At 40.9% G+C, this 25586-nt stretch overlaps 1 protein-coding gene across 1 annotated transcript in view; it reads right to left on the bottom strand.

Moving 5' to 3' along the window:
* The window catches only part of CMTM6 (CKLF like MARVEL transmembrane domain containing 6), a 59321-nt gene extending 50003 nt beyond the window's left edge, over nucleotides 1–9318 (bottom strand). The window contains exon 1 of the mRNA XM_007125248.4: nucleotides 9100–9318. Coding sequence (XP_007125310.1) covers nucleotides 9100–9237 — 138 coding nt within the window. The 5' untranslated portion in view covers nucleotides 9238–9318. The remainder of the gene's footprint in view (nucleotides 1–9099) is intronic.
* Nucleotides 9319–25586: the final 16268 nt, after the last annotated feature.

Raw genomic sequence — 25586 nt, 5'->3', positions numbered from 1 at the left:
ACTCAAATCAACAGAATTAGAAATGAAAAAGGAGAAGCAACAACTGACACTGCAGAAATACAAAGGATCATGAGAGATTACTACAAGCAACTATATGCCAATAAAACCGACAACCTGGAAGAAATGGACAAATTCTAAGAAAAGCACAACTTTCCCAGACTGAACCAGGAAGACACAGAACATATAAACAGACCACTCACAAGCACTGAAATTGAAACTGTGATTAAAAATTGTCCAACAAACAAAAGCCCAGGACCAGATGGCTTCACAGGCAAATTCTATCAAACATTTAGAGAAGAGCTAACACCTATCCTTCTCAAACTCTTCCAAAAGATAGCAGAGGGAGGAACACTCCCAAACTCATTCTATGAGGCCATCATCACCCTGACACCAAAACCAGATAAAGACGTCACAAAGAAAACCACAGGCCAGGGACTTCCCTGGTGGCGCAGTGGTTAAGAATCCGCCTGCCAATGCAGCTGACACGGGTTTGAGCCCTGGTCTGGGAAGATCCCACATGCCACGGAGCAGCTAAGCCCGTGCGCCACAACTACTGAGCCTGTGCTCTAGAGCCCGTAAGCCACAACTACTGAGCCCATGAGCCACAACTACTGAGCCCACGAGCCACAACTACTGAGCCCCCATGCTACAACTACTGAAGCCCACACACCTAGAGCCCGTGCTCTGCAATAAGAGAAGCCACCACACTGAGAAGCCTGCGTACTACAACGAAGAGTAGCCCCTGCTCGCCATAACTAGAGAAAGCCCACATGCAGCACAAAGACCCAATGCAGCCCCCGCCCCGCAAAAAAAAAAAAAAAGGAAAACTACAGGCCAACATCACTGATGAAAACAGAGGCAAAAATCCTCAGCTAAATACTAGGAAACAGAATCCAACAGCACATTAAAAGGATCATAGACCATGATCAAATGGGGTTTATCCCAGGAATGCAATGATTCTTCAATATACGCAAATCAATGCGATAAACCATATTAAGAAACTGAAGAAGAAACACTATATGATAATCTCAACAGATGCAGGAAAAGCTTTCGACAATATTCAAACCCCATTTATGATAAAAACCCTCCAGAAAGTAGACATAGAGGGAACTTACCTCAACATAATAAAGGCCATATATGACAAAACTACAGCCAACATCGTTCTGAATGGTGAACAACTGAAACCATTTCCACTAAGATCCGGAAGAAGACAAGGTTGCCCACTCTCACCACTATTACTCAACATAGTTTTGGAAGCTTTAGCCACAGCAGCCAGAGAAGAAAAAGAAATAAAAGGAATCCAAATCAGAAGAGAAATAAAGCTGTCACTATTTGCAGATGACATGATACTACACATAGAGACACCAAAAGATGCTACCAGAAAACTACTAGAGCTAATCAATGAATTTGGTAAAGTTGCAGGATACAAAGTTAATGCACCGAAATCTCTTGTATTCCTATACACTAAGAATGAAAGATCAGAAAGAGAAATTAAGGAAACACTCCTTTTTACCATTGCAACAAAAAGAATAAAATACCTAGGAATAAACCTACCTAAGGAGACAAAAGACCTGTATGCAGACAACTATAAGACACTGATGAAAGAAATTAAAGATGATAAAACAGATGGAGAAATATACCATGTTCTTGGATTGGAGGAATCAACATTGTGAAAATGACTATACTACCCCAAGCAATCTACGGATTCAGTGGAATCCCTATCAAACTACCAATGGCATTTTTCACAGAAGTAGAACAGAAAATTTCACAATTTGTATGGAAACACAAAAAACCCTGAGTAGCCAAAGCAATCTTGAGAAAGAAATATGGAGGTAGAGGAATCAGGCTCCCTGCCTTCAGACTATACTACAAGGCTACAGTAATGAAGACAGTATGGTACTGACACAAAAACAGAAATACAGATCAATGGAACAGGATAGAAAGCCCAGAGATAAACCCACGCACATATGGTCACCTTATTTTTGATAAAGGAGGCAAGACTATACAATGGAGAAAAGACAGCCTCTTCAGTAAGTGGTGCTGGGGACACTGGACAGCTACATGTAAACGAATGAAATTAGAACACTCCCTAACACCATACCCAAAAATAAACTCAAAATGGATTAAAGACCTAAATGTAAGACTGGAAACTATAAATCTCCTAGAGGAAAACATAGAAAGAACACCCCTTGACATAAATCACAGCAAGATCCTTTTTGACCCAATTCCTAGAAATATGGAAATAAAAACAAAAATAAACAAATGGGACCTAATGAAACTTAAAACCTTTTGCACAGCAAAGAGAACCATAAACAAGACGAAAAGACAACCCTCAGAATGGGAGAAAATACTTGCAAATGAAGCAACTGACAAAGGATTGAGTTATTTGTAGTGAGGTGGATGGACCTAGAGTCTGTCATACAGAGTGAAGTCAGTCAGAAAGAGAAAAACAAATACCGTATGCTAACACATATATGTGGAATCTAAAAAAAACCAAAAATGTTTCTGAAGAACCTAGGGGCAGGACAGGAACAAAGACGCAGACATAGAGAATGGACTTGAGGACACAGGGAGGGGGAAGGGTAATGTGGGACGAAGTGAGAGAGTGGCGTGGACTTATATATACTACCAAATGTAAAATAGATAGCTAGTGGGAAGCAGCCACATAGCACAGGGAGATCAGCTCGGTGCTTTGTTACCATTTAGAGGGGTGGGATAGGGAGGGTGGGAGGGAGAGAGACGCAGGAGGGAAGAGATGTGAGAACGTGTATATGTATAACTGATCCACTTTGTTGTAAAGCAGAAACTAACACACCATTGTGAAGCAATTATGCTCCAATAAAGATGTTAAAAAAAAAAAGACCCAACGCAGCCAAAAATAAATAAATAAATAAAAATTTAAAAAAAATTATATTCTAATAAAGATGCTGAAAAAAAAAGTTAAAAAAATACAGTGCATTGAGTATCATGTATCCAACATTGTAATATATATATAGGAACACGTAATAAGAGAGCAACTAGATCAACATATAAGAAAAAATAAGAAAATAATAATTTTATATCTCATAATTGAGCATTTGTTATACATAAATTCAGGAAATCTCAGGAAAATGTTCAGATCCACCTGCACTAATAATAGCTGGAGAAAGATGAATGGAAAAGCAAGACTCAAATCAGGGCCAAGAGACACACAGGATCAGGATAGGCAGAGGGCATTCCAGGTGCAGCACAAAAGGAACAGATTCATGCCAGCAAGGATTTGCACAGTAGCCCAAAAGGGATAATAAGGTAACCAACCTAACTGGATGGGAAGTGATGAGGAAAATGGTTAAGGAGTTGAGTGACAGTGATGATCGTGCCAGGGAGTATGGACTTCTAGATGCAGGCACTGCCTGTCTGGTTTAGTTGGTTAGCAGACAGGAGGAGCAGAGGTCCGGGTGAGGCCTGAAGGAACATCAACAGTTCAAGTGGAGGAGGGAATAGGGCAACTTGCACCAGACAAGCAAGTCACAGGAAGTTTAACACTTCTTTCCTAAACTCCTTGAAAAGCAAGGACTTCCGGGACTTCCCTGGTGGTGCAGTGGTTAAGAATCCACCTGCCAATGCAGGGAACATGGATTCGATCCCTGGGGTCCGGGAAGATCCCACATGCCACGGAGCAACGAAGCCCGTGTGCCACAACTACTGAGCCTGCAATCTAGAGCCCGCGAGCCACAACTACTGAAGCCTGCGCACCTAGAGCCCATGCTCCACAATGAGAAGCCCACGCACCACAACGAAGAGTAGCCCCCGCTCGCCACAACTAGAGAAAGTCTGCACACAGCAACAAAGACCCAATGCAGCCATAAATAAATAAACAAACAAATTAATTAAAAATTTTTTTAAAGCAAGGACTTCCCTGGTGGTCCAATGGTTGGGACTCCACGTTTCCAATGTAGGGGGCTGCACGGTGCGGCCAAAAAAAAGAAAGGAAGTAAACACACTCCTCTAAATTGTAAATCTGACAATGATGCTCCAGAGTGTGTGAGTGGTGTGAGGGCTGAAGTGTGGCTTATTTTATTAATCATATATATGTAAGTAATCGTATATATTTATGTATATATTTGTAAGCAGACACTTTTTTGTATTAAAAAAGAAAAATGATGTGAAAGTTAAGGGAAGAATTTTGAGAAATGTGTGGTCACCAGCATTAAATACCAAAGTGGTTAAAGATTGGAAAAGAGATAAAGTCACTGAATTGCGTCAGGAAATAATGGTGAATGCAACCCATAAATTTAGAGGCTCACTGATTACTCTCTGGTAAACAGTTTTGCTCTCAATGGCATGAAGGCATGTACTAAAGATTGCTTACTGACTATTAGGCTAAGCACCTAACAACAGTACGTACACCCAATGCGGCTCCTTCTAATGACATGAAATTTTACCCAAACATAATTAACGGAATTATCAAGCTGTTAGAGTTGGGAGAGCCCTTGGAGAGCACAGTCTCCCAGCCTCATGCTTACAGTTGATGGACTTAATCTCTGACAGACTAAATCCCAAGTTAGCCAGGCACAGACAAGAATCTGGGTCTCCTAACTCCCACTCTGTACTTGTTTCCCCCCATAAAGCACTGTTTATTAAGTTCATTTTACGACTATGTATGTTTTCCCTGTAAGTTAGGTTTTTGAAGTTACAACCATAGTTTTGTGCATTTCCCCTTTTGCTGTTGAATCATACATTAAAACCAACGTGCTAGGGTCAACACATTTGGGAAGTCTTAGTGACTAAAGATGGTCTTACACTTCTAGTGACTTAAACATTCAGATAATGACTACCCTGTGTCTCCATTTCAGTTTCACTACCTTTTCTGAAACTTCAGTCTTCCCTAAAATTAACAGTCATCATACTACATACTAATTCTCCATCATTTAGCAGTCTACCACCAAAAAATTTCTCATAAAAAGAACTTTTTGGCCTTTCCTGGTGGCGCAGTGGTTGAGAATCTGCCTGCCGATGCAGGGGACACGGGTTCGTGCCCCGGTCCGGGAGGATTCCACATGCTGCGGAGCGGCTGGGCCCGTGAGCCATGGCCACTGAGCCTGTGCGTCCGGAGCCTGTGCTCCGCAACGGGAGAGGCCACAACAGTGAGAGGCCCGCGTACCACAAAAAAAAAAAAAGAAGAACTTTTAAACGTTTGCTATTGATTATAAGGCTCCATCTACACAATTATATTAGTCTGTGAATTTCTGAATTTGCTATTAAAAACCTTGTAGTGATACATAAGGTTCAAGTAAACAAATCAGTAAACCTGAAATCAAGTAAGCCTCCCTTGCCTTCGGCAAACATTTATTCTCCCAAAGGTTCGAAGATATAATTTGCTGACATTACAGATCTTCTTCAAGGTAAAAACAGAGCATTCAATTTAGTACCTAACAGTTTTCACATTTAAATCATGAAAAGAGCACCAACATAATACAAACTGTTTCTAAGTTATCTGTTTCTTGGCACTTACAGAGTAACAATATTTATAATTTAATAAATTTAAATGACTGGTGAATTCTAAATCAAACTGCTTGCCTGAAGATCCATTATGGGGACTTTCCTGGTGGCGCAGTGGTTAAGAATCCGCCTGCCAATGCAGGGGACACGGGTTCAATCCCTGGTCCAGGAAGACCCCACATGCTGCGAAGCAACTAAGCCCGTGCACTGCAACTACTTAGCCTACGCTCTAGAGCCCGCGAGCCACAGCTACTGAGCCCACGTTCCACAACTACTGAAGACCGTGCACTCTAAGGCCCTCCTGCCGCAACTACTAAGCCAGCATGCCCCAACCACTGAAGCCCGCGTGCCTAGAGCCCGTGCTCCACAACAAGAGAAGCCACTGCAATGAGAAGCCCCCACTTGCCGCAACTAGAGAAAGCCCGCACTCAGCAATGAAGACCCAACACAGCCAAAAAAAAAAAGAAGTCATTATAATCATAGTACTACACAGCCTTCAGGACATTCAATTGGTACCATAAACACACAATGTCGGCTTGTGGCAGAAAGAATATCACACATACTTAGATCACTGCACCAGTTTACTAGCAAGGAATTAGGTTGCCAAAGGTCAGTTCTCCCCTTAAAACAAAAACAAACTCCCTCAAAAATAACGATAACAACAAAAACGTCACAAAATAAAATATGGGCATAAGGACCAGTCTAAGGGTAGAATAAACCAATAAAGTGACTGCATAAATTCAGACCTGCAATGACTCCTTATGGTAAATTCTCAGCTGAGTCTCTATTTCTTCTTCAGCTCTGGAAGGGTGGATGGACAAGCCCTTGAAAAAATTAAGGTCACATCTGAATCGCAGACAGAGCCATGTAACTCCCAGAGTATGTTAACTCAAGAGCTGGTTATTCTCTTTTCTCTCTAACCTCCCCTTCTGTTTGCAGGCTCCGTTCTCTACCTACCCTTTGGTGTTCAGCTCTGTACCAGCAAGCATATCCCACAGAGCCTCAGAGATTTCTAAAAATCTTAAGAGTGGAAAGAACCTTAGAGGAAATCCAATGCAACTTCTAGGACTCTAAGAATTTCCTAAGTACACAGTGTTTTTTAAGTTTTAGAATAAGATTCATTTCCCTTTTAGGGTCTTTGAGAATCTGATAAGATTTATGGGTCTAGAATAATGTACCCAAACACAGAAATGCGCTATATTTTGAATAAAATGTCATAGGACTTGCAGGTCTCTTATTAAAGTACCTCCTCTTTTGATTATGGGTTTCTCCACTACGGTTGTTTCCTTCTTGGAGCTTTCCAATTCTATTTAATTAAAAAATAAGTTATCTAAAGTGAAACAACTTAAAGGCAGAGTTTGAGTTAAGGCAAAGAGGACTTTGCCTGTTGCCCCTGGCTGGATGACAGTTTTCATTTATTCCATATATAACTTCCTTGGGACTTTCTGGGTAACTCCTATAATATACTGTTGTGAAGAGGTAAGACATTAAAACAAAGCAGGAACAAAAAGAAAACCATCAAAATGAAAGGCAATAATGAAATATTTTTTAAAATCTATATTAAAGAAAATGTTCTTGTAACATTACAAGTTCCCCATAAACAGAGGGAATTCCTGGCGGTCCAGTGGTTAGGACTCCAAGCTTTCACTGCGGAGGGCACGGGTTTGATCCCGAGTCAGGAAACTAAGATCCCGCAAGCTGTGCAGTGGCAGTTTTTATTCTCTCGCTCTTTACCCTATGGATGATGGAGAACAAGCAGGAATAGTCTAACAACCCTCGAAAGGCAAACTCATCTTCCTCTCCTCTCTACATCCAAGTAAAAAGTCTATCCAAACTTCTGGCTGTATTCTACTCTGAAGATATGGAACTACAGTTTACTAAACTATAAACAAGGTAATGGGGAATTTTACTTTAGATTTGCCAGTTCTGATTAGAAAGGAAAAATAAAGGCAACTAAAAACAGATTTAATGGGCAACAGACCAGAATTGATGACGTCTTTTGAGCAGCAAGAGTGCTTCAGATGAATATTAACCCTTTTCTGGTCTAAAGAGTTCTACTATTTATGTAGAAACATTTTAGCTCTAAGGCAGAGAAACATAGCTGATATCTAAAAGTCAAGTGAGACAAAGTTGTTAGACACCCAGGTTCCTTTTTTCACTTCACTTCATCATCCTTAGCACGTATTGGCTATCTTTAAGGGGGGGGGGGGTCCTCATGGTTCAAGATAGCTGCTGGAGCTCCAGCCATCATATGTTTTAGGCAGGCAGGAAGAAGAGGAGGGAAGGGCAAAAGGTTGTGTCTCCTAGATGAGTAGGCCTCTTTAAAGACCTTTCCTGGCAACTCCACCCAAAGACTTCTGCATACATCTCTCTGACCACTGCCTGCAAAAGAGACAGAATAATAAAAACTCTTATCTGGGGAAAAATAAAAAAATAAAAGTCAAGTGAGAACTAACAAGAGGAAGAGCAGAAGGAACCGCCCATGCAAAGGAACAATGGCAGGAGGGAGCTGATGACACTTGGTAAGAACAGAAAGATTGCCAGTATGGAATTAAAAGGAGATAGAGCCAGACCCTTGGGTTCCACAGGCCACAGTGTCACTTGCTTCCAAGTGACTCCCCAATTTTTCTCAGAAGTGATCATTTTGGTGGCTAAAAAGTACTGTTTGTTTTCTGACTACTATTTTTCTATCCAATAAAAGTAGGTCATCTGAGTTCTAAGAATATAAGTTCTGGTTGCCTGATTTCTAAGAACTTAAGATTTTTCCAAGGAAACTAACTGGCTATATTTTCACTTGGTTGGTTCAAAAAACCAACCCAACCCATAAACACTCTAAACAGTCTAAGTTTTCCTCTTGCAGAAAATGTTACCCATCATTGGTTAAAACAGAACATAGGAGCTTAATATGTGTGTAATCTGAATTAAAATTTAAATCTCAAAGATGTTTTGATATTTTCAGTAGTAGGTTTAAAGTCCTTAACCAATGCCCAAAGTAAACTGAAACTCAGCGACACTGAAAAAGAATGCCCTCGCTCTGCTACCTGCACACAACACACACAAAAAGCTGTCCTTTTGACTTAGTATTTGATACACACAAATTGCTCATTCAGAAGTAATTCTTTTCCAGTTAACGTAAAACTTTTGGGAGACAATTTATTGGACACACACATCTCTATGCCTTGCATAGTATCGGAAGACTTTGTCCAACAAATTAAACTGCCCCCTTGGGTCGCACCAGGAAACCCGCAAGAACCAGAGAAAGATAAAAAGCGTTTCATAGCCTAAATACAGGCACTTTGGGAGATAATGCAGAGTTACAGCTGGGAGAAGAGCCGAAGTCCTACAGAGGAGGAGAGAACGTCTAAGCGGCTGACTTAGGTCTCTGACGCATTTCCTGCGCCCGCCAAACACGCTCGGTGGTCCTAGGTCGCCGTCGGGGACCCACCAGGGGAGGGACCCGGCATGAGGGGGCGCCAGCGGGAAGGGGGAGCCCCGAGGGGAACGGCCCCTCCCCAGGCGGAGAGCGAAGGAACTGGAGATGTGGAAACGGCCGCTTCTTAACTGCCAGTTGAGAGCCGCTCGACTGTCTCCTCTCGCCCGCCCCGGCCGCGGACTCACCAGCTGAAGGAGTTTGATGATTAGCCGGGTCCTCTTGAGCCGGCGCAGGGTGAAGTAGGCGACGAGGCCGCTCCGGGCGCCTCTGGCGGGGCCTGGGTGCGCCTCGGTGGTGGACCTGTAGACCGCTCCGTTCTCCATCGCCCACGGCCCGGGAACGCAAGGCACCAACTGGCGTCGCCGACTTCACCGACTCCTCTTCCAAGGCCTTCACTTCCTGGGCCTCCGCCCCACTTCCGGCCGACTCCGCCCCTGCCCCGCCTCCTCCAGAGCCCCGCCCCCTGCCGCGAGGCCTTACCTCTTTCCTAACTTCTTGTAAAGATCTGCGGAGAGATTCAAGGAAAGGGAACAGCAGGTGCAAATGTCCTGAGGATCCAATGAGCTCGGCTCGTTATGAAACGGCTAGTGTGGCTAGGTTAAATAAGGGAGAAAGAGAGGCGGTGAAGTTGGAGATGTAGGCAGAGGCCAGATAATGTAGGGGCCTTGCAGAGCAAGGGAAAAAATTGTATTTCATTTTAAGTGCTATGGGTTTTCTTGAAGGACTTGCAGGATTTCTCCCTCCTACTTCTCTCTGAATTCCTTCTAGGCTTAATTAGCAAAATTGTTTCATTTACTTGTCTCTTTTTTGTTCACCAGCTGCTACAGCCCTATATGTTAACTTTGTGTGAACTTAAAGATACTCATCAAGGAAGGTAATTATATTTTAGCAACTGAAGTTGATTAAGTTACATGCTAGGCACACATATTTTCTCCACAACAATATAATGTAGGTACTGTCATTACTTTCATTTTACAGATGAGAAAACTGAGGCTGGAACCCAGTCCTCCCGGGTACAAAAGCCCCTCCATGTCCCCCAGTTCTTGTTTTTTAAAAAAGGCTTTAGTCTCCTAGGCCTTCCCTGAGTTCCCAAGAGCAGATTCAAGCAATTACTAATTATGGAAGTGAGGAATACAGAAACAAAAGAAAAGCAGTCAAGAAATGATAGCTCAGGGATTAAACAGAGTCCTAGTTCTTCCTCAGGGGATATATACACATAATCTGACCACAGATCTTTGAGTTGTTCTGCAGGAACTAAGACCCCCATGCTAGTGGAGGATAGTGACTACATGCTGACCACAAGCACACAGACCCCAGACTGGTTGGAACGAGAAGGGTGGTGATTAATATTCCTGAAACACCACCCTGTTACCTCGACACCAACCAATCAGAAGAAAGTCATGCCCTCTGCAACTCTCACCCCAAATGTTGCCTTTAAGACCCTCTCCTGAAAATCATAGAGGAGCTTGGGTCTTTTGAGCATCAGCTGTCCATTCTCCTTGCTGGGCCCTCTAATAAATGCAGTACTTTCCTTTACTACAACCCAGTGTCAGTAAACTGGCTTTGCTGCATGCTGGGCAAGAGGACCCAAGTTCGGTTCAGAAACACGACCAAGAGGCTGAGTATCACATCCAAGGTCAAACACCCAGGGACAAGTAGAATGTAGGCCTAGGCAGTCTCACTCATGGCCTTGCTGCTAACCACTAAGCCAGCAACCTCAGCCTGTAACCCATCTCTCCATTAGGGCCTTGAAACCGTGCTAAAGGGAGGCGTTACTGCTGCCCTCTGCTTCCACATTTATCTTCTGTTCTCCACAGCCCCAAACCTCCCTTTCTTCTCCCAGTAACAAAACAAAAGCTCCCATTCAAATAAATAGAGACAAATAGATACTACCCTGCTGGAGGGGGTGAGGGTGGGGGGTGGGGAGATAATCTACAGTCAGCCCAAACTATCCTTCTGTCTTTGATTAAACACATTCTTAACCTCTTGCTGAGGTCAAGCAGCCACCAATCCTGGCCAATAAAGCCACTGTGCTTTCACAAGGGCTACAAGAATTCACTGCCTTGTTATTCTTCAAGTCACCATCATCCCAAATTAGACACTACCTGTGTCTGAAATTTACTTTGAAATTCATGAAAAAAAAAAAAGATGAGTTAATGAATAGAGAGATGGATGAAAGGAGAGATTTGTGATAAAGCAACTGTGATAACATGTTAGTGGTGTAGTACATGGGTGTCTACTGCATAATTATTTCAACTTCTGTGTTTGGGTATTTTCAAAATAAAATATTAAGGGAAAGTTACAAAGAAGAAGGACACTTAGAGAGAGGAGAAAAAATGGACGACTCTCAATGCTCTTGGTTTGTTTATGGCGCACTTGGGCAAGTCTAAAAAGGTTCTCTGCTTCTCTTTGAACTTAGAAGAGGATAGAATGTAGCCTGTGATTCACAAACTTCAGGGTGCCAAAGAATCATCTGGGAAGTTAAAAATAAAGCTCCTTGGAGATCCAGCCCCAAAGTGTCTGGATTTGGGTGGGTCTTGGGAATATAATTTTGTAAGAAGCTCTCCAGATACTACCAGTGAGAAATCCATCCACATGTGGAGGAACACTGTTTCATAACACGATGCGAATGAAAGCTATTAGGTAGGAGACAGCAGACATGCCATAACCTCCTTTGCTCTGATTGATTTGGGGGTGCCTAGCATTTAGACACTAATATCCCTGCCAGTTTAAAAAAATGTGCATTGCTTATTGTTTCTTAATAAATTAAAAGACCAACTGAAGATTTTAGGTCTTCATGAACAAACACTTGTATAGTTGGCCCTCTGTATCCATGGGTTCTGCATCTGTAGACTCAACCAACCACAGATAGAAAATACTTTTTTTTAATTCCAGAAAGTTCCATAAAGCAAAACTTGAATTTGCTGTATGTCAGCAACTACTTACATAGCATTTACATTGTATTAGGTATTATAAGTAATCTAGAGATGATTTAAAATGTATGGGAGGAGCTTCCCTGGTGGCGCAGTGGTTGAGAGTCCGCCTGCCAATGCAGGGTACATGGGTTCGTGCCCCGCTCCGGGAAGATCCCACATGCCGCGGAGCGGTTGGGCCCGTGAGCCATGGCCGCTGGGCCTGCGCGTCCGGAGCCTGTGCTCCGCAACGGGAGAGGCCACAACAGTGAGAGGCCCGCGTACCGCAAAAAATAAAATAAATTAAATAAATAAATAAATAAAATGTATGGGAGGATGTGCATATGTTATATACAAATACATGTTTTTATATAAAGGACTAGAGCATCTGAGGATCTTGGTATCCAGGGAGGGTCCTGGAACCAGTTACCCGCCCCCGCCCCGGACACCACAGGATGACTGTACTAGGAAGTCCTTTGGATGGGGGCAGCCACACAGAAAACTTGCGCTTCACTAATGAATAAATAACTGAATAGTTAAATGCTGGGACTTGCTATATTGAAATGAGAAATCTTATTTATGGAGAAAAGATACACTAAATAAAAGAAAAGAAGATTCATTTCAGTTTTGGAGAGTATTCAGTTTTCTCCTTTAATACAGTTAATATTTTTTAAATGAAGGAAAGAAAACATTCACAAAAAGAGATAGTGTGGGAAAATATAATTTGAGGAGATTTTCAAAATTAAAAAAATAATTTGGTGCTACCTTTTCAGTTGAAATTTTAAGTTTCCAGCAGCTCCTACTGAAAAAACTTCATGGGTCTCTTATCTATGTTAGCACAGTTAGGCAGTAATGTGGATACAAATTTGGACCACAGACACTGTCCTACAAAGAGGCCACAGAAACAAGAAACATACATAACAGACCACCTCACAAAACAAAGTGTATGTGCCATAAGAGAGATACAAAGTAAATGTTTTGGGAATTGAGAGTAGAGGGAAATGACTTTCAGCTAAAAGGATCAGCGTGGTAAAGCTTCAAGCTGGGGGTTAAAGTATACTTACTGAGTTTTGAGGCTTCCCTGGTGGCGCAGTGGTTGAGTCCGCCTGCCGATGCAGGGGACACAGGTTCGTGCCCCGGTCCGGGAGGATCCCACATGCCACGGAGTAGCTGCGCTGAGCCTGCGCGTCCGGAGCCTGTGCTCCGCAACGGGAGAGGCCGCGACAGTGAGAGTCCCGCGTACCGCAAAAAAAAAAAAAAACAAAAAAAAAAACAAAAAAAAACTGAGCTTTGGACATGCAGAAAGAGGACAGAGGGTACTGCAGGCAGAGGGGCAACGGGGTGGAAAGCAAAGAGACTGCACAGAGAACAGAGGGAGGAAGGACAAAGGGTTGTCAAGGAGGTTAAACTGAGGGTCAGATTTTGGAGGGCCTTAGAAATCAGGCTACCGAACTAGGGCTTTCCTTTACTGTTGAACAATGAGGAACCACCGAAGTAGGGAAGTGAAATGACTAGAGCTCTTGCTTGAGGATATTTTTCTAGCAGCCTTGTGTAGACTGGGCTGGTTACAAAGAGCCAGGTAGGGGCTGTTGTAGAAGTTCTGGAAGTAGGAAAGAGAGGCTCAAATTCAGACAGTGGTCATGGAAAGAGAGCAGAAGGGATGGCTTGAAAAGACCCTGTGGGAGGAACCAGTGTGATTTGGCGATTGATTTGTTTGAAGAAAAAGGGAGGAATTGGAACAGGTGCTAAACTTTCAAGCCATGTAACACAGACTGACAGACAGAGACAAGGAACATGGGAGGAATTAACTCTTGTCAGGATCAAAGTATAAACTTCAAAAAGTGAAAAACATGACGGTCCTCCAAGTATGTCAGCATGCTTCAAAGACTTATTTAACTTACTAGCAATCAAAAGAATGCAAAAATGGTTCAGAGAATTATATGAAAGATCGTGGTATGTGTGTATGTGTCTGTGAGTGTGTCTACATATGAAAAAAAGCTGGAATAAGATTACTAGGTTAGATGCGAAACTGGCTAATGTTTAGCCATTAGCTAAATGGCTAATTTGTAATAATCACAAATTATTGCCTTTGTGATTAACTCTAGCAGAGAAATCATTTTCACTTCTATCAGAAAAGAGCAAAGTAAGTCAGACAAAGACAAACATCATATCATTTATAGGTAGAATCTAAAAATTGATACAAATGAACTAATTTATAAAACAGAAACAGACTCACAGACTTAGAAAACAAGCTTACGGTTGCCAAAGGGGAAAGGTGCGGGGGAGGGATAAATTAGGAGATTGGGATTAACATAGACACACTAATATATATAAAATAATCAACAGGGGCCTACTGGATAACACAGGGAACTCTACTCAACACTCTGTAATAACCTATATGGGAAAAGAATCCGTAAAAGAATAGATATATGTCTATGTATAACTGAATCAAGTCGCTGAGACTTGAGACTTACACAACACTGTGAATCAACAATACCCCAATATAAAATAAAAATTAAATTTAAATTAAAAAGAAAAATCAGAAACGCCTACTATATTCCCCTCAGGCCTTGGTGACGCAAGCTGGTGTCCCATCCCTGGAGCCTGAGTAGGCTTGGGTCACAAGGCTGGACTACCCTGGGATTCAGGGAGTTAGAGAGGATGTGCCATCAAATGAGCCCCCCTTGGCCCTCTAGTGCCTGGTCCCCTCTGGATGGGACCACAATCTCCAGATTCAGGCGGGCCCTCTTACAGCTCAACCAAGCCCACTGCACGCAAAGAAGGGTGGACCCTCTGGGCTGGAAGAGTTTTGAAAAGTCACCTGGTCTCCATGTCTCCTGGTGGTGGAGTTCCCACCTCCAGCCTCCTTCCTTAGAATCGCCCCACCTCCAGACGAAAGCACCCTCAGCGTAGCGGTTTTCTAGGGGTTGGGGTTTGTCTGGGGAAAGGTGAAAAGTAAAGGGGAAGAAGTAATGAGACACAAGTCCTTGGGCCTTTGTTCTGGCACATTCCACTCTGACAACCCAGGAACACCACTTTCCCTAAGGCTCTGGTTGCCTGAGTAACCAGACGGGGGCATGAAGAAATCCTGCCACCTTGTGGCTATTTCCCATAACAACAACTTTAAAACCTCGACTTAACGGGCACTTCCATCTTCACTAGGCCTGAGCGGCTGTATATGACACATGCCCTCAAGAAATGTCCTGGGGTAGGTCATCAAGAAACAATTCAAGGGACATCCCTTGTGGTCCAGTGGCTAAGACTCCAAGCTCCCAATGCAGGGGACCCGAGTTCGGGCCCTGGTCAGTGAACTAGACCCCACATGCCACAACTAAGAGTTCGCATGCCGTAACTAAAAGATTCTGCATCCTGAAACTAAAAAAAAAAAATCCCACATACTGCAACTAAAGATCCCGCACCGGCAACAAAGATCCCACGTGCCGCAACTAGGACCTGGCACAGCCAAATAAATAAATAAATAAATAAATACTTTTTAAAAAGAAAAAAAATAATTCAAAACAGGGCAAACTTTCAAGAAGCCAATTTCAAGAGGTAAATTTTACTCACACTGTTTAAAAAGAGAAAACCACACAAAAAGATGCTCAACATCGCTAATTAGAGAAACACAAATCAAAAATACAACGAGGTATCACCTCGCACCAGTCAGAATGGCCAACCATCAAAAAGTCTACAAACGATAAGTGCAGGAGAGGGCGTGGAGAAAAGGGAACCCTCCTATACCGTTTGGTGGGAATGTAAATTGGTAATGGTCACTATGGAGAACCCTATGGAGGTTCCTTAAAAAACTGAAAATAGAGCTACCATATGATCCAGTAATCCCACTCCTGGGCATATATCAGGAGAAACCATAATTCGAAAAGACACATGCACCCCAATGTTCACTGCAGCACTAGTTACAATAGCCAAGACATGGAAGCAACCACAATGTCCATCGACAGATGAATGGATAAAGAAGATGTGGTACATATACACAATGGAATATTACTCAGCCATAAAAAGGAATTAAATAATGCCATTTGCAGCAACACAAATGGACCTAGAGATTATCATACTAAGGGAAGTAAGTCAGACAGAGAAAGACAAATATCATGGTATCACTTATAGGTGGAATCTAAAAACTGATACAAATGAACTAATTTACAAAACAGAAAGAGACTCACAGACATAGAAAACAAACTTATGGTTGCCAAAGAAGAAAGGCAGGGGTGGAGAGATAAATTAGCAATTGGGATTAACATAGACACACTAATATATATAAAATAGATCAGGGGTCCCCAACCCCCGGGCTACGGACCCGTGCTGGTCCTGGCCTGTTAGGAACTGGGCCGCACAGCAGGAGGTGAGTGGCGGGCGAAAGAGTGAAGCTTCATCTGCCGCTCTCCATCACTCACATTACCGCCTGAACCATACCCCCGCGCCCGCCCCGTGGGTCACTGATGGCAGGGGGGAGGTCAGTGGAAAAATTGTCTTCCACGAAACTGGTCCCTGGTGCCAAAAAGGTTGGGGACCACTGAAATAGATAATCAACAAGGGCCTACTGGATAGCACAGGGAACTCAACTCTCTGTAATAACCTATATGGGGAAAAGAATCTGAAAAAAATTGATACACATCTCACTGATCAAGTTGCTGTATACCTGAAACTAACACAATGTAAATCAACCATACTTCAATCTTTAAAATTAAAATAAATAAATAAAAGTAAAGACAAAAATTATTTGTAGCTTATATATCTTCTATAATTAACATCTAACATTATAGACTCTGGGCCCAATTCAATAATAAGTAGTAAGTAAAATTATCTTTCCCTAGACCACTGATGACCCTTCAGAGGGTGTGGGCAGTGCTGTAGTTTAGGGGTTTGTAAACATTTTTCTGTAAAGGGCCAGATGGTAAATGTCTTAGGCCATGAGGGCAATGCAGCCTCTGTCGTAAGCGCTCAATTCTGTTGTTGTAGAGTGAAAGCAGCCATAAATGATACATAAATAAATGCTATATTGCAACCATATCCCCATAAAACTTTATAAAAACAGGCACTGGGCCGGATTGGCCCACAAGCCACAGTCTGACAATCCCACTCTACTTCAGTAGTTCTTACCTCAGATTCTCAGCAGAATCACCAGGAATGCCTGTTGAATCACAGATTTCTAGGGCTCCACCCCGACAGTTTTTGACTCAGGAGATCTTTTTTTTTTTTTTTTGGCGGTACAAGGGCCTCTCACTGTTGTGGCCTCTCCCGTTGCGGAGCGCAGGCTCCGGACGCGCAGGCTCAGCGGCCACGGCTCACGGGCCCAGCCGCTCCGCGGCATGTGGGATCTTCCCGGACCGGGGCACGAACCCGTGCCCCCTGCATCGGCAGGCGGATTCTCAACCACTGCGCCACCAGGGAAGCCCAAGACTCAGGAGATCTTGAGTGGAACTTGGGAGTTTGTATTTATATCAAGTTCCAACGTGCTGCTGATGCTGCTAGTCCAGGACCACCTTTTGAAAAGCACTGCTCTAGTCTGATATATGGCATTGAAAGGGCACTTGTTAATCCTTTGGCCTTATTTTCAGGTTTTGGATCTCTTGTCTAAACAAAGCCAAGGTGAAGAACTCAGACGAGGACACACCAAGGTTTCCGTGCCAGAAGTAAGTTCAAGTGGAGTTCTTAGTACCTAGTTTCAAATATGAATCTGGAGGAGATAAAACATTTGGGAAACTCATCAAACTGACAGAACTGTACAAATGTTCAAGGAAAGGGAGTTCCCTAGTGGCCTAGTGGTTAGGATTCCGGGCTCTCACTGCCAAGGCCTGGGTTCAATCCCTGGTCAGGGAACTGATATCCCCCAAAGCTGTGCGGCCAGAAAAAAAAAAAAAAAAAGAAAAAAAATTCAAGGGAAGAACCTACAGAGAGAAGAAGGATTTAGGCTAGAACTTTGGCAGGAGTGGGAGAGAAGGTGAACAGGAGTCACAGAAATAAAGGCATGTTTAGAGAGCAGGAGAACACAGAAGTAGAGTCATAGAGGCAAAGAAAAAGGTCTCAAGTTTTCCTCGTCAACGTTTCCAAACACTTCAGTGTTTGGTGCTGTGCTGTGCCAGGTAAGCAAAGAAAAGTTTGGATCAGAAATCTCCTAGGGATGATAGTTTATCAACAAGATTAGAGAATAAGCAAATAACTTTGTCAATCTCCACATTTTATGTATACCAGCAGAGGGCTGCGATGGCAAAGGAATGCTAGTGATGCCTTTCGTTCTAGGCTTTCTGCACTCCTGTGCGCAGAGTTAATTCCTCAGAGGTATTTGGGGGGAAAAGACTCTAGATAACTTAGCCTCCTTCCTCAATATCAGTTGGGTATTTTAGTTCAGGACAGTCTGATTGCTTGGGTGGGAGATGTGATGGAGCAAGGTGGAATCTTTTGACTGCTTTGGGAAAAGAGGGTGGGGTCCAGTTTGGGATTTAGATTACAGGGTGTCTCTGTCATTACAAGGCTACTCTTAACACAGGGTGCCTCACACTGAGCATCATTAAAGATTCCAGAAAACAATCTGTTTTCCCCTCATCATTGATTATTAGTTTTTGAAAATGTGAAGCATTAACAAAAGTTCCAGAAGTAAAAACATACAAAAAGGTACACTTAGGTGTTCAGTCTATCTGTTGTGTCTCATTTTGCTCAATCACCCTCTGCAGGTAACATTTTGTTCGCTTTTGGTTATCTTCCCTGTGTTTCTTTAGTGGAAAGAGACATATACTGTCCTGAAGTTGCTGCATGTCAGTTCATTGAAATCAGCTTCGTTTTTTGGTTTGTTTTTTTTTTTAATAATTACATTGAGTGGCCATACCTCAATTTATTCACCCTATTTCTTATGAATAGGCATTTAGACTGTTTCCAATATTTTGCAATTACAAATAATGTCACAATGAATAACTGTGTGAATATTATTTTTGTATTGTCAGATGTATCTTTGGGGTAAATTCCTAGGTAAGTATTAAGCTTGTGTAGTTGTGTTAAATACTGCAAATTGCCCTTGCGAGAGGTTATACTGTTTTGCACTCCTAGAAATAGTGAACACACCTGTTTCTCCAACATCTCCACATCTCCCACAAAGTGTAGTTATCAAGCTTTGAATTTTCTTCGTTCAGATGGAGAGAAATAATATTTTGGTGTAATTTTAATTTGCATTTCTCCCTGAGGAAAACCGAACATACTTACATATGTTCAGGGCTATTTTAATGTTTTACTTGTCCATGTTCTTTGCCTATTTATTTATATTCTATAAGGATTTTAGTTCCCCCACCTCTATTTTAAGAGTTCTTCAAATATTAGGTATTATCAGCTCTTTATCTGTGATATAACTACTATCTCTCAAACTTTTTGCTTGCCTTTTGGCTCTGCTTATGGTGCTTTTTGCCATCATGCTTTTTTTCCCCAATTATTTTCAGGTAGGTGAATATAAAATTTTTCTTTCATTGCATGTAGATTGAGTTAAAGTTAGAAAGCCTTTCCCCACTCAGATACAAAATAATTTTATCTCTTCGTTTAGTAATTCTATGGTTTCATATTTTATATTTAGGTCTGATACATTTGGAGTTGATTCCTGTGACTGATGTCAGGTATGGATCTAATTTTATCTTTACAAATAGCTATCAGTTGGTATAATCCCATTTTATACATATATGTATAAATATATACACATGTATAAATATATATGTGTGTATATATATAACTATTTTCTTATAGAAACAAGCAAACAAGGCAGTAGGTGTTTCAGAAGTGGTCTAATTACACTATATATTTAGAGCAGATAGCTAAACATACTTGAATAACCATGGGACTAGTATTTAAGGAATTTATGTAAATTAAAACTCCTTCCCCGGTGGCTATGAAAATTTAATCTGTGCAACGATTCAGTTTAGAAAGGACCCCACAGCCTCAATCTCATTTACCACATTTGTAACTCTACACCTAAGCAGGTTGTCCTTGACACTACACAGATGATGGAACTACAGCTACAGAATAAATGACTTACAGAGTCAAGGGATTAATAAATGGAGTAATCCAGCTCTTCTGCTTCTTTCCACGGTCTTCCACAGCGTCCTGGCACTGCAGTTCTTGCATATGAAGATGCTCGTGGCTTTACAAAGCCCATTTAAGGAGGAGGTGGTGGCTAAGACGCTCATATCTTGCAAGGTAGGGTTGGACTAAGACTACTTTACTTGAAAGTTAATGCTCTCGAAATATTAAGCATCTACTGCAGTTAAAGAGCAGCAAAAGCTTTGGGAGTACAGCAAAAGATGTGGCCATCCCCAGCAATTCCACTCCTGGGTGCATACCCGAAAAAAATAAAAACACTAATTCGGAAAGATACATGCACCCAAATGTTCATAGCAGCATTATTTACAATTGCCAGATATGGAAGCAACCTAAGAATCCATCAACAGATGAATGGATAAAGAAGATGTGGTACATATATACAATGGACTACTACTCAGCCATTAAAAAGAACGAAATTTTGCTCTTTGCAGCAACATGGATTGACTTGGAGGGCATTATGCTAAGTAAAATAAGTCAGACAGAGAAAGACAAATACTAAGGGGATTAACCAGGGGGAATTCAAGGAGAGTGGACCAGGGCAGCACACAGACACAGGGAGACAGGAACACAAGGTGCAGGTTGCTGCTCCAGGTTCAGATAGATATCATTTATATGTGGAATCTAAAAAATACAACAAACTAGTGAATATAACAAAAAAAGAGGCAGGGGCTTCCCTGGTGGCGCAGTGGTTGAGAGTCCGCCTGCCAATGCAGGGGACACGGGTTCGTGCCCCGGTCCGGGAAGATCCCACATGCCGCGGTGCAGCTGGGCCCAAAAAAAAAAAAAAAAAAAAGAGGCAGACTCATAGATACAGAGAACTAATGGTTACAGGGGTTGGGGAGTGGGAGGCACAAACTTCTGGGTGTAAGATAAGCTCAAGGATATATTGTACAACATGGGGAATAGAGCCAACATTTTGTAATCACTGTTAATGGAAAGTAACCTTTAAAAATTGTATAAAAATTTTTTTTAATTAAAAAAAAAGATTTGGTTATCACCTATCATTTTAATAGTATTTCCCATCTGAGTAGAACTTAAAAAGACCAGAGTGCACACACACAAAACACAGAATAATAGAAGACTAACCCAGGTAACTATAGGCAAAGTTGTAGCATTAAAGACAGAACACACTTTAATAGAAAATGTTCAGAAGAGTCACATCCTACAGGACGTCAACCAAAATTTCTGAACCAAAGCCTGTTTTAAATTCTAAGGCAACACAGGACAAAATCAAATGACTGATTTGGCTACTGGGTTATAATGGCAGTTCTGAGTGTGCTCAGAGGACCCCTAGAAGTCTTGAGAACTTTGCTGGGATTCCATAAAGTCAAAACTATTCTCATACTACTACTAAGAGGTCATCTGCCTTTTTCACTGTGTGAACACTTGTTTGCACCACAGGTGGAGTAAAACTGCTAGCACTCTAGCACAAGGCAAGGCAGTGGCACCAAACTGAACTTGTAGTCATCGTATTCTTCACCACTCTACCACTCTGTGGGAAAATATAAAGACAAGTTCATTAAGAATTCCCTTGATGAAGTAAAAATTAATTTCACTAAGTTGCAACCATTTAGTACCAGTTCTTCTAAAATTCTGTGTGAGGAAATGGAAGGCCACGTGTACCACTTCTGCTGCTTACAGAAGTGTTTTTGTGCTATTGAGCGGTAAGCTGAACTGGCCACTTCTTCCACCAGACTTACTTGAAAGAACTACTTACAGCCCAACTAGTTTTTCAGATGTATCTGGCAGACATTTTCTCAGAAACGAACGAAGTGAGCCTGTCAGTACAAGGAGTAAAACTGACACTATCTGTTACATTGATAAAATTTGAACTTTCAAAAAATCAGAATCTTGGAAAATTTGTATCCATCACTCAGCCTGACAGTTTCCCACCACTTAATCTTTTCTAATGAGATCTGATAATAACTAAAAATATGTGATTTGGGGAGACATTTTATAATGGGACATGTCAATATTTGGAAGAACCCTGTAGTTCAGTGAACTGATATTTTCTAAATCCAGTGAATGTTACAAAATCACATAGGGGTAAAAATCCACTCAAAGGGCAAGAAAGATCAATGGATTCCACACTGCAATTAACCTTTAAAAAACTAACACTTGTCTAGCTTTAGTATCAGAAAAGAAAATTCACAATTATCTAGAAAAGCTATTAAAATACTCCTACTTTTTCCACCTATGTATTTGTGAGGCTGGATTTTCTTCCTGGAATTCAAACAGCACATCAGATCACATGGAATACAGCAGATGAGAGACCCCAGTTGTCTTCCATTAAGCCAGGCATCAGAGCTTGTAAAAATGTAAAACAACAGTACCCTTCTACATACTTTTAGTTTTGTAAAGTTGTTTTCTATAAAAAGTTACTTTAACATGTAATGGAATTACTATTGTTATTTATAAATGAATATTTTAAAATTTTCAGCTTTTATTTATTATATGGCAAATACAGATAAGTGACCACATTAACAATAATTCTTTGGGGTTCTTAATAAGTACAAATATAAAGGAGTCTTGGGAATTCCCTGGTGGTTAGGACTCAGCACTTTCACTGCTGAGGCCCCAGGTTCAATCCCTGGTTGGGGAACCAAGACCCCTCCAAAGCCTCGCGCAGGGGGTGGGGGAAGGAGTCTTGTGACCAAAAGTTTTAAGAATCACCCATATTTGAATTTTAGAAAAAAATCTTAACCCAACATAAGACAGAAAAGAATTGTCACCAACTAATTCTAAAAAGATTTTGGTGATACAATGAGATCAAGGTACTACTCTGCCCCAAACGTGTGTGTCTGTATATATTACTCTCCCTCCCCCTCTCTCTATATATATAGTCATATTTTGAGAAATTGGAAGCATCATTTTATGATTATTTCTCAAAGTATAACTCTATCCATATATTCTTTAATTATCTGATTGAGAAATACCTTTTAAAAATCCTTGAATTTCATATACCTCTTCACATTAATTACTTCATGTATTTTTTATTGTATGTATGGACTACAATTTTTCCTATAATTCTCTGAAGTGATCATGATCACAGGATAACTCTTACACATATAGTGAGAATTCCCTGATATCATTGTCTACAATCCTATTTCAGCATGGGGAACCACTTTTTGATAAAGACATTAATAAGGTGCTACATGAAAGAGGAATTCCCGTATTCTGGCATTTTACCAGTTTAAAAAGCAAGTACTTTCTCTAAAACGAAAGCCCACATATGAGAACTGTAATAGATATTACCATTTGGGCTATTGTTAAGTTCCACAACAGGCCTTATAAATTGATATCTGATAGTTTTAAAGAAGCAAAACTAAAAAGTATTACACCAATCTTACACAAACTGTTTGTTTGTCTGTTTATTTATTTGGCTGAGCCGGGTGTTAGCTGCGGCATGTGGGATCTAGTTCCGTGACCAGGGATCGAACCCGTGCATTAGGAGAGCAGAGTCTTAGCCGCTGGACCACCAGGGAAGTCCCACAAACTCTTTACAAAGACTACAAAGAGGGAATACTTTCCAACTTGATTTATGATGTCAACATAATCCTGATATCAAACACTGACAAAACCATGAAAATTACAGGCCAATTTTTCTCAGGAGCATGACGTAAAATCCTAATAAAATATTGGCAAACCAAATCCAGCAATATAATAAAACTAATACATCAAGATCAAGTTAAATTTATTTCAGGGATACAAAGTTGGCTTAATATTTCTAAAAGGTAATGTAACTGATACCATTAACAGAAAAATTATCTCAATAAATAAAAAAACATTTTATAAAATTCAACACCCATTCATGATAAAACTTACGATATAAAGTAACTAGGAAAGAAGAGAACTTTCTTTCTGATAGAGTATCTACAAAAAGCATGCAGCAAATATACTCAATAGTGAAATATTTAAAGCTTTCATTCTGAGATGGGGAACAAGATAAAGATGCTTCCTCTCATCAGTTCTATAGACTCCTATACTGGAGCATAGGCGTCACAAAGCAAGATAACATTAGAAAAGACTAAAACTCGTTATTAGCAGATGACATAATTATATGTAGAAAAATATAAAATAAATTACAGATGGTGCACCTTTCAATAGCTCAGCTGGGAGAGCAGAGGACTGTAGACAGGACACATGTAAAATAAACTACGGATGAACATTAACAAATGAATCTGAGTAAGGTTGCTGGATGAGATCAATATGAAAAAAGTGTATTTTTACATACCAGCAACAAAGAAAATAACATTTTAAAAGGATGCCATTTAAAACAGCATCAAAAAGGGAGTTCCCTGGCGGTCCAGTGGTTAGAACCCTGAGCTTTCACTGCTGAGAGCCCGAGTTTAATCCCTGGTCAGGGAACCAAGATCCCGAAAGCCATACCGCATGGCCAAAAAAATAAATAAAAAATAAAATAGCCTAAAAAAATTAGCTGGAAAAAAATCTACCAAAAGAAGGTGCAAGATGATACACTGAAAACTACAAACACTTCGAGGAGAGACTGAAGGCCTATATAAATGGAAGTATATTCCTGTGCATAGCTTGGAAGATACTGTAAATATGATAATTATCCCCAAATTGATCCATAAATTCAATCTCAATCAGAAGGCCACTTCTTTGGTGTGGCAACTGACCACTTGATTCTAAAGTTTATATGGAAATGCAAAGGGTCAAGAATAGCAAAAACAATCTTAAGGAAAAACAATAGGGGAGGGCTTAGGCTGCCAGATAAAGGCTTTTTTTTTTTTTTTAACTACAGAAATTGAGACTGTAGTACTGGTACAGGATAGAGAAACTGGCAAATGGAAAAGAACAAAAAGTCCAGAAACAGATGCATGCATAAATGGACAAATTATGACCCAGGTGACACTGCAGTTCAGAAGAATGATATACCCCCCACCAGAGTGGTAATGAATTAACTGAACACCACACTTAAAAAAAAAACAAAACACCTTTATCCCCTATTTCATACCATGCACAGAAATCAATCCTAGATGAATTGTAGAAAAGTAAAACAATAAAGCTGCTAGAAAAAAAAAACTTAGACTATCTTCATGACCTGGAGGGCAAGCAAAGACTTCTTCAAAACAGGTAAAAAAAAAATCAATAACCATAAAGAAAAGCTGGCAAATGGAACATTAAAATCAATTTCTATTCATCAAAAGATAGCAATAAGAGAGTGAAAAGGCCAAACCACAGAATGAGAGAAGATATTTGCAATACATATCTGACAAGGACTAGTATTCTGAATACATAAAGAATCAGTTAGTAAGAAAAAGTCAAATATCTCCCTATTTTTCTGAGGGGGGAAAAAAAAAGAAGACTCTTAAGATTCTTAAACAGGTACTTTACAAAAGAGGATATCCAAATGGCCGATAAACATGAAACATGCTTAATTTCATTAGTTATTAGGAAATACAATTAAAACCTCAATAAGATCCTATTGTATAAATAAAAAACCTGCCAGAATGACAGACAATAGCAAGTGTATACAAAGATGTAGAGCAACTGGAACTCATATACTGCTGGTAGTAATGCGAATTCCTTTTAAAAAAATTGATATGTAATTCACATACCATAATTCACCCTTTTGAAGCCACGTCAAGTTTTTCGTATATTCACAAGACTGTGCACTGTATAATTCCAGAACACTTTCATCA

The sequence above is a fragment of the Physeter macrocephalus genome, chromosome 18 (assembly GCF_002837175.3).
Source record: "Physeter macrocephalus isolate SW-GA chromosome 18, ASM283717v5, whole genome shotgun sequence".
Lineage (NCBI taxonomy): Eukaryota > Metazoa > Chordata > Mammalia > Artiodactyla > Physeteridae > Physeter > Physeter macrocephalus.
Note: the sequence above shows the minus strand (reverse complement) of the source record. Positions and strands in the feature narration are given on the sequence as shown.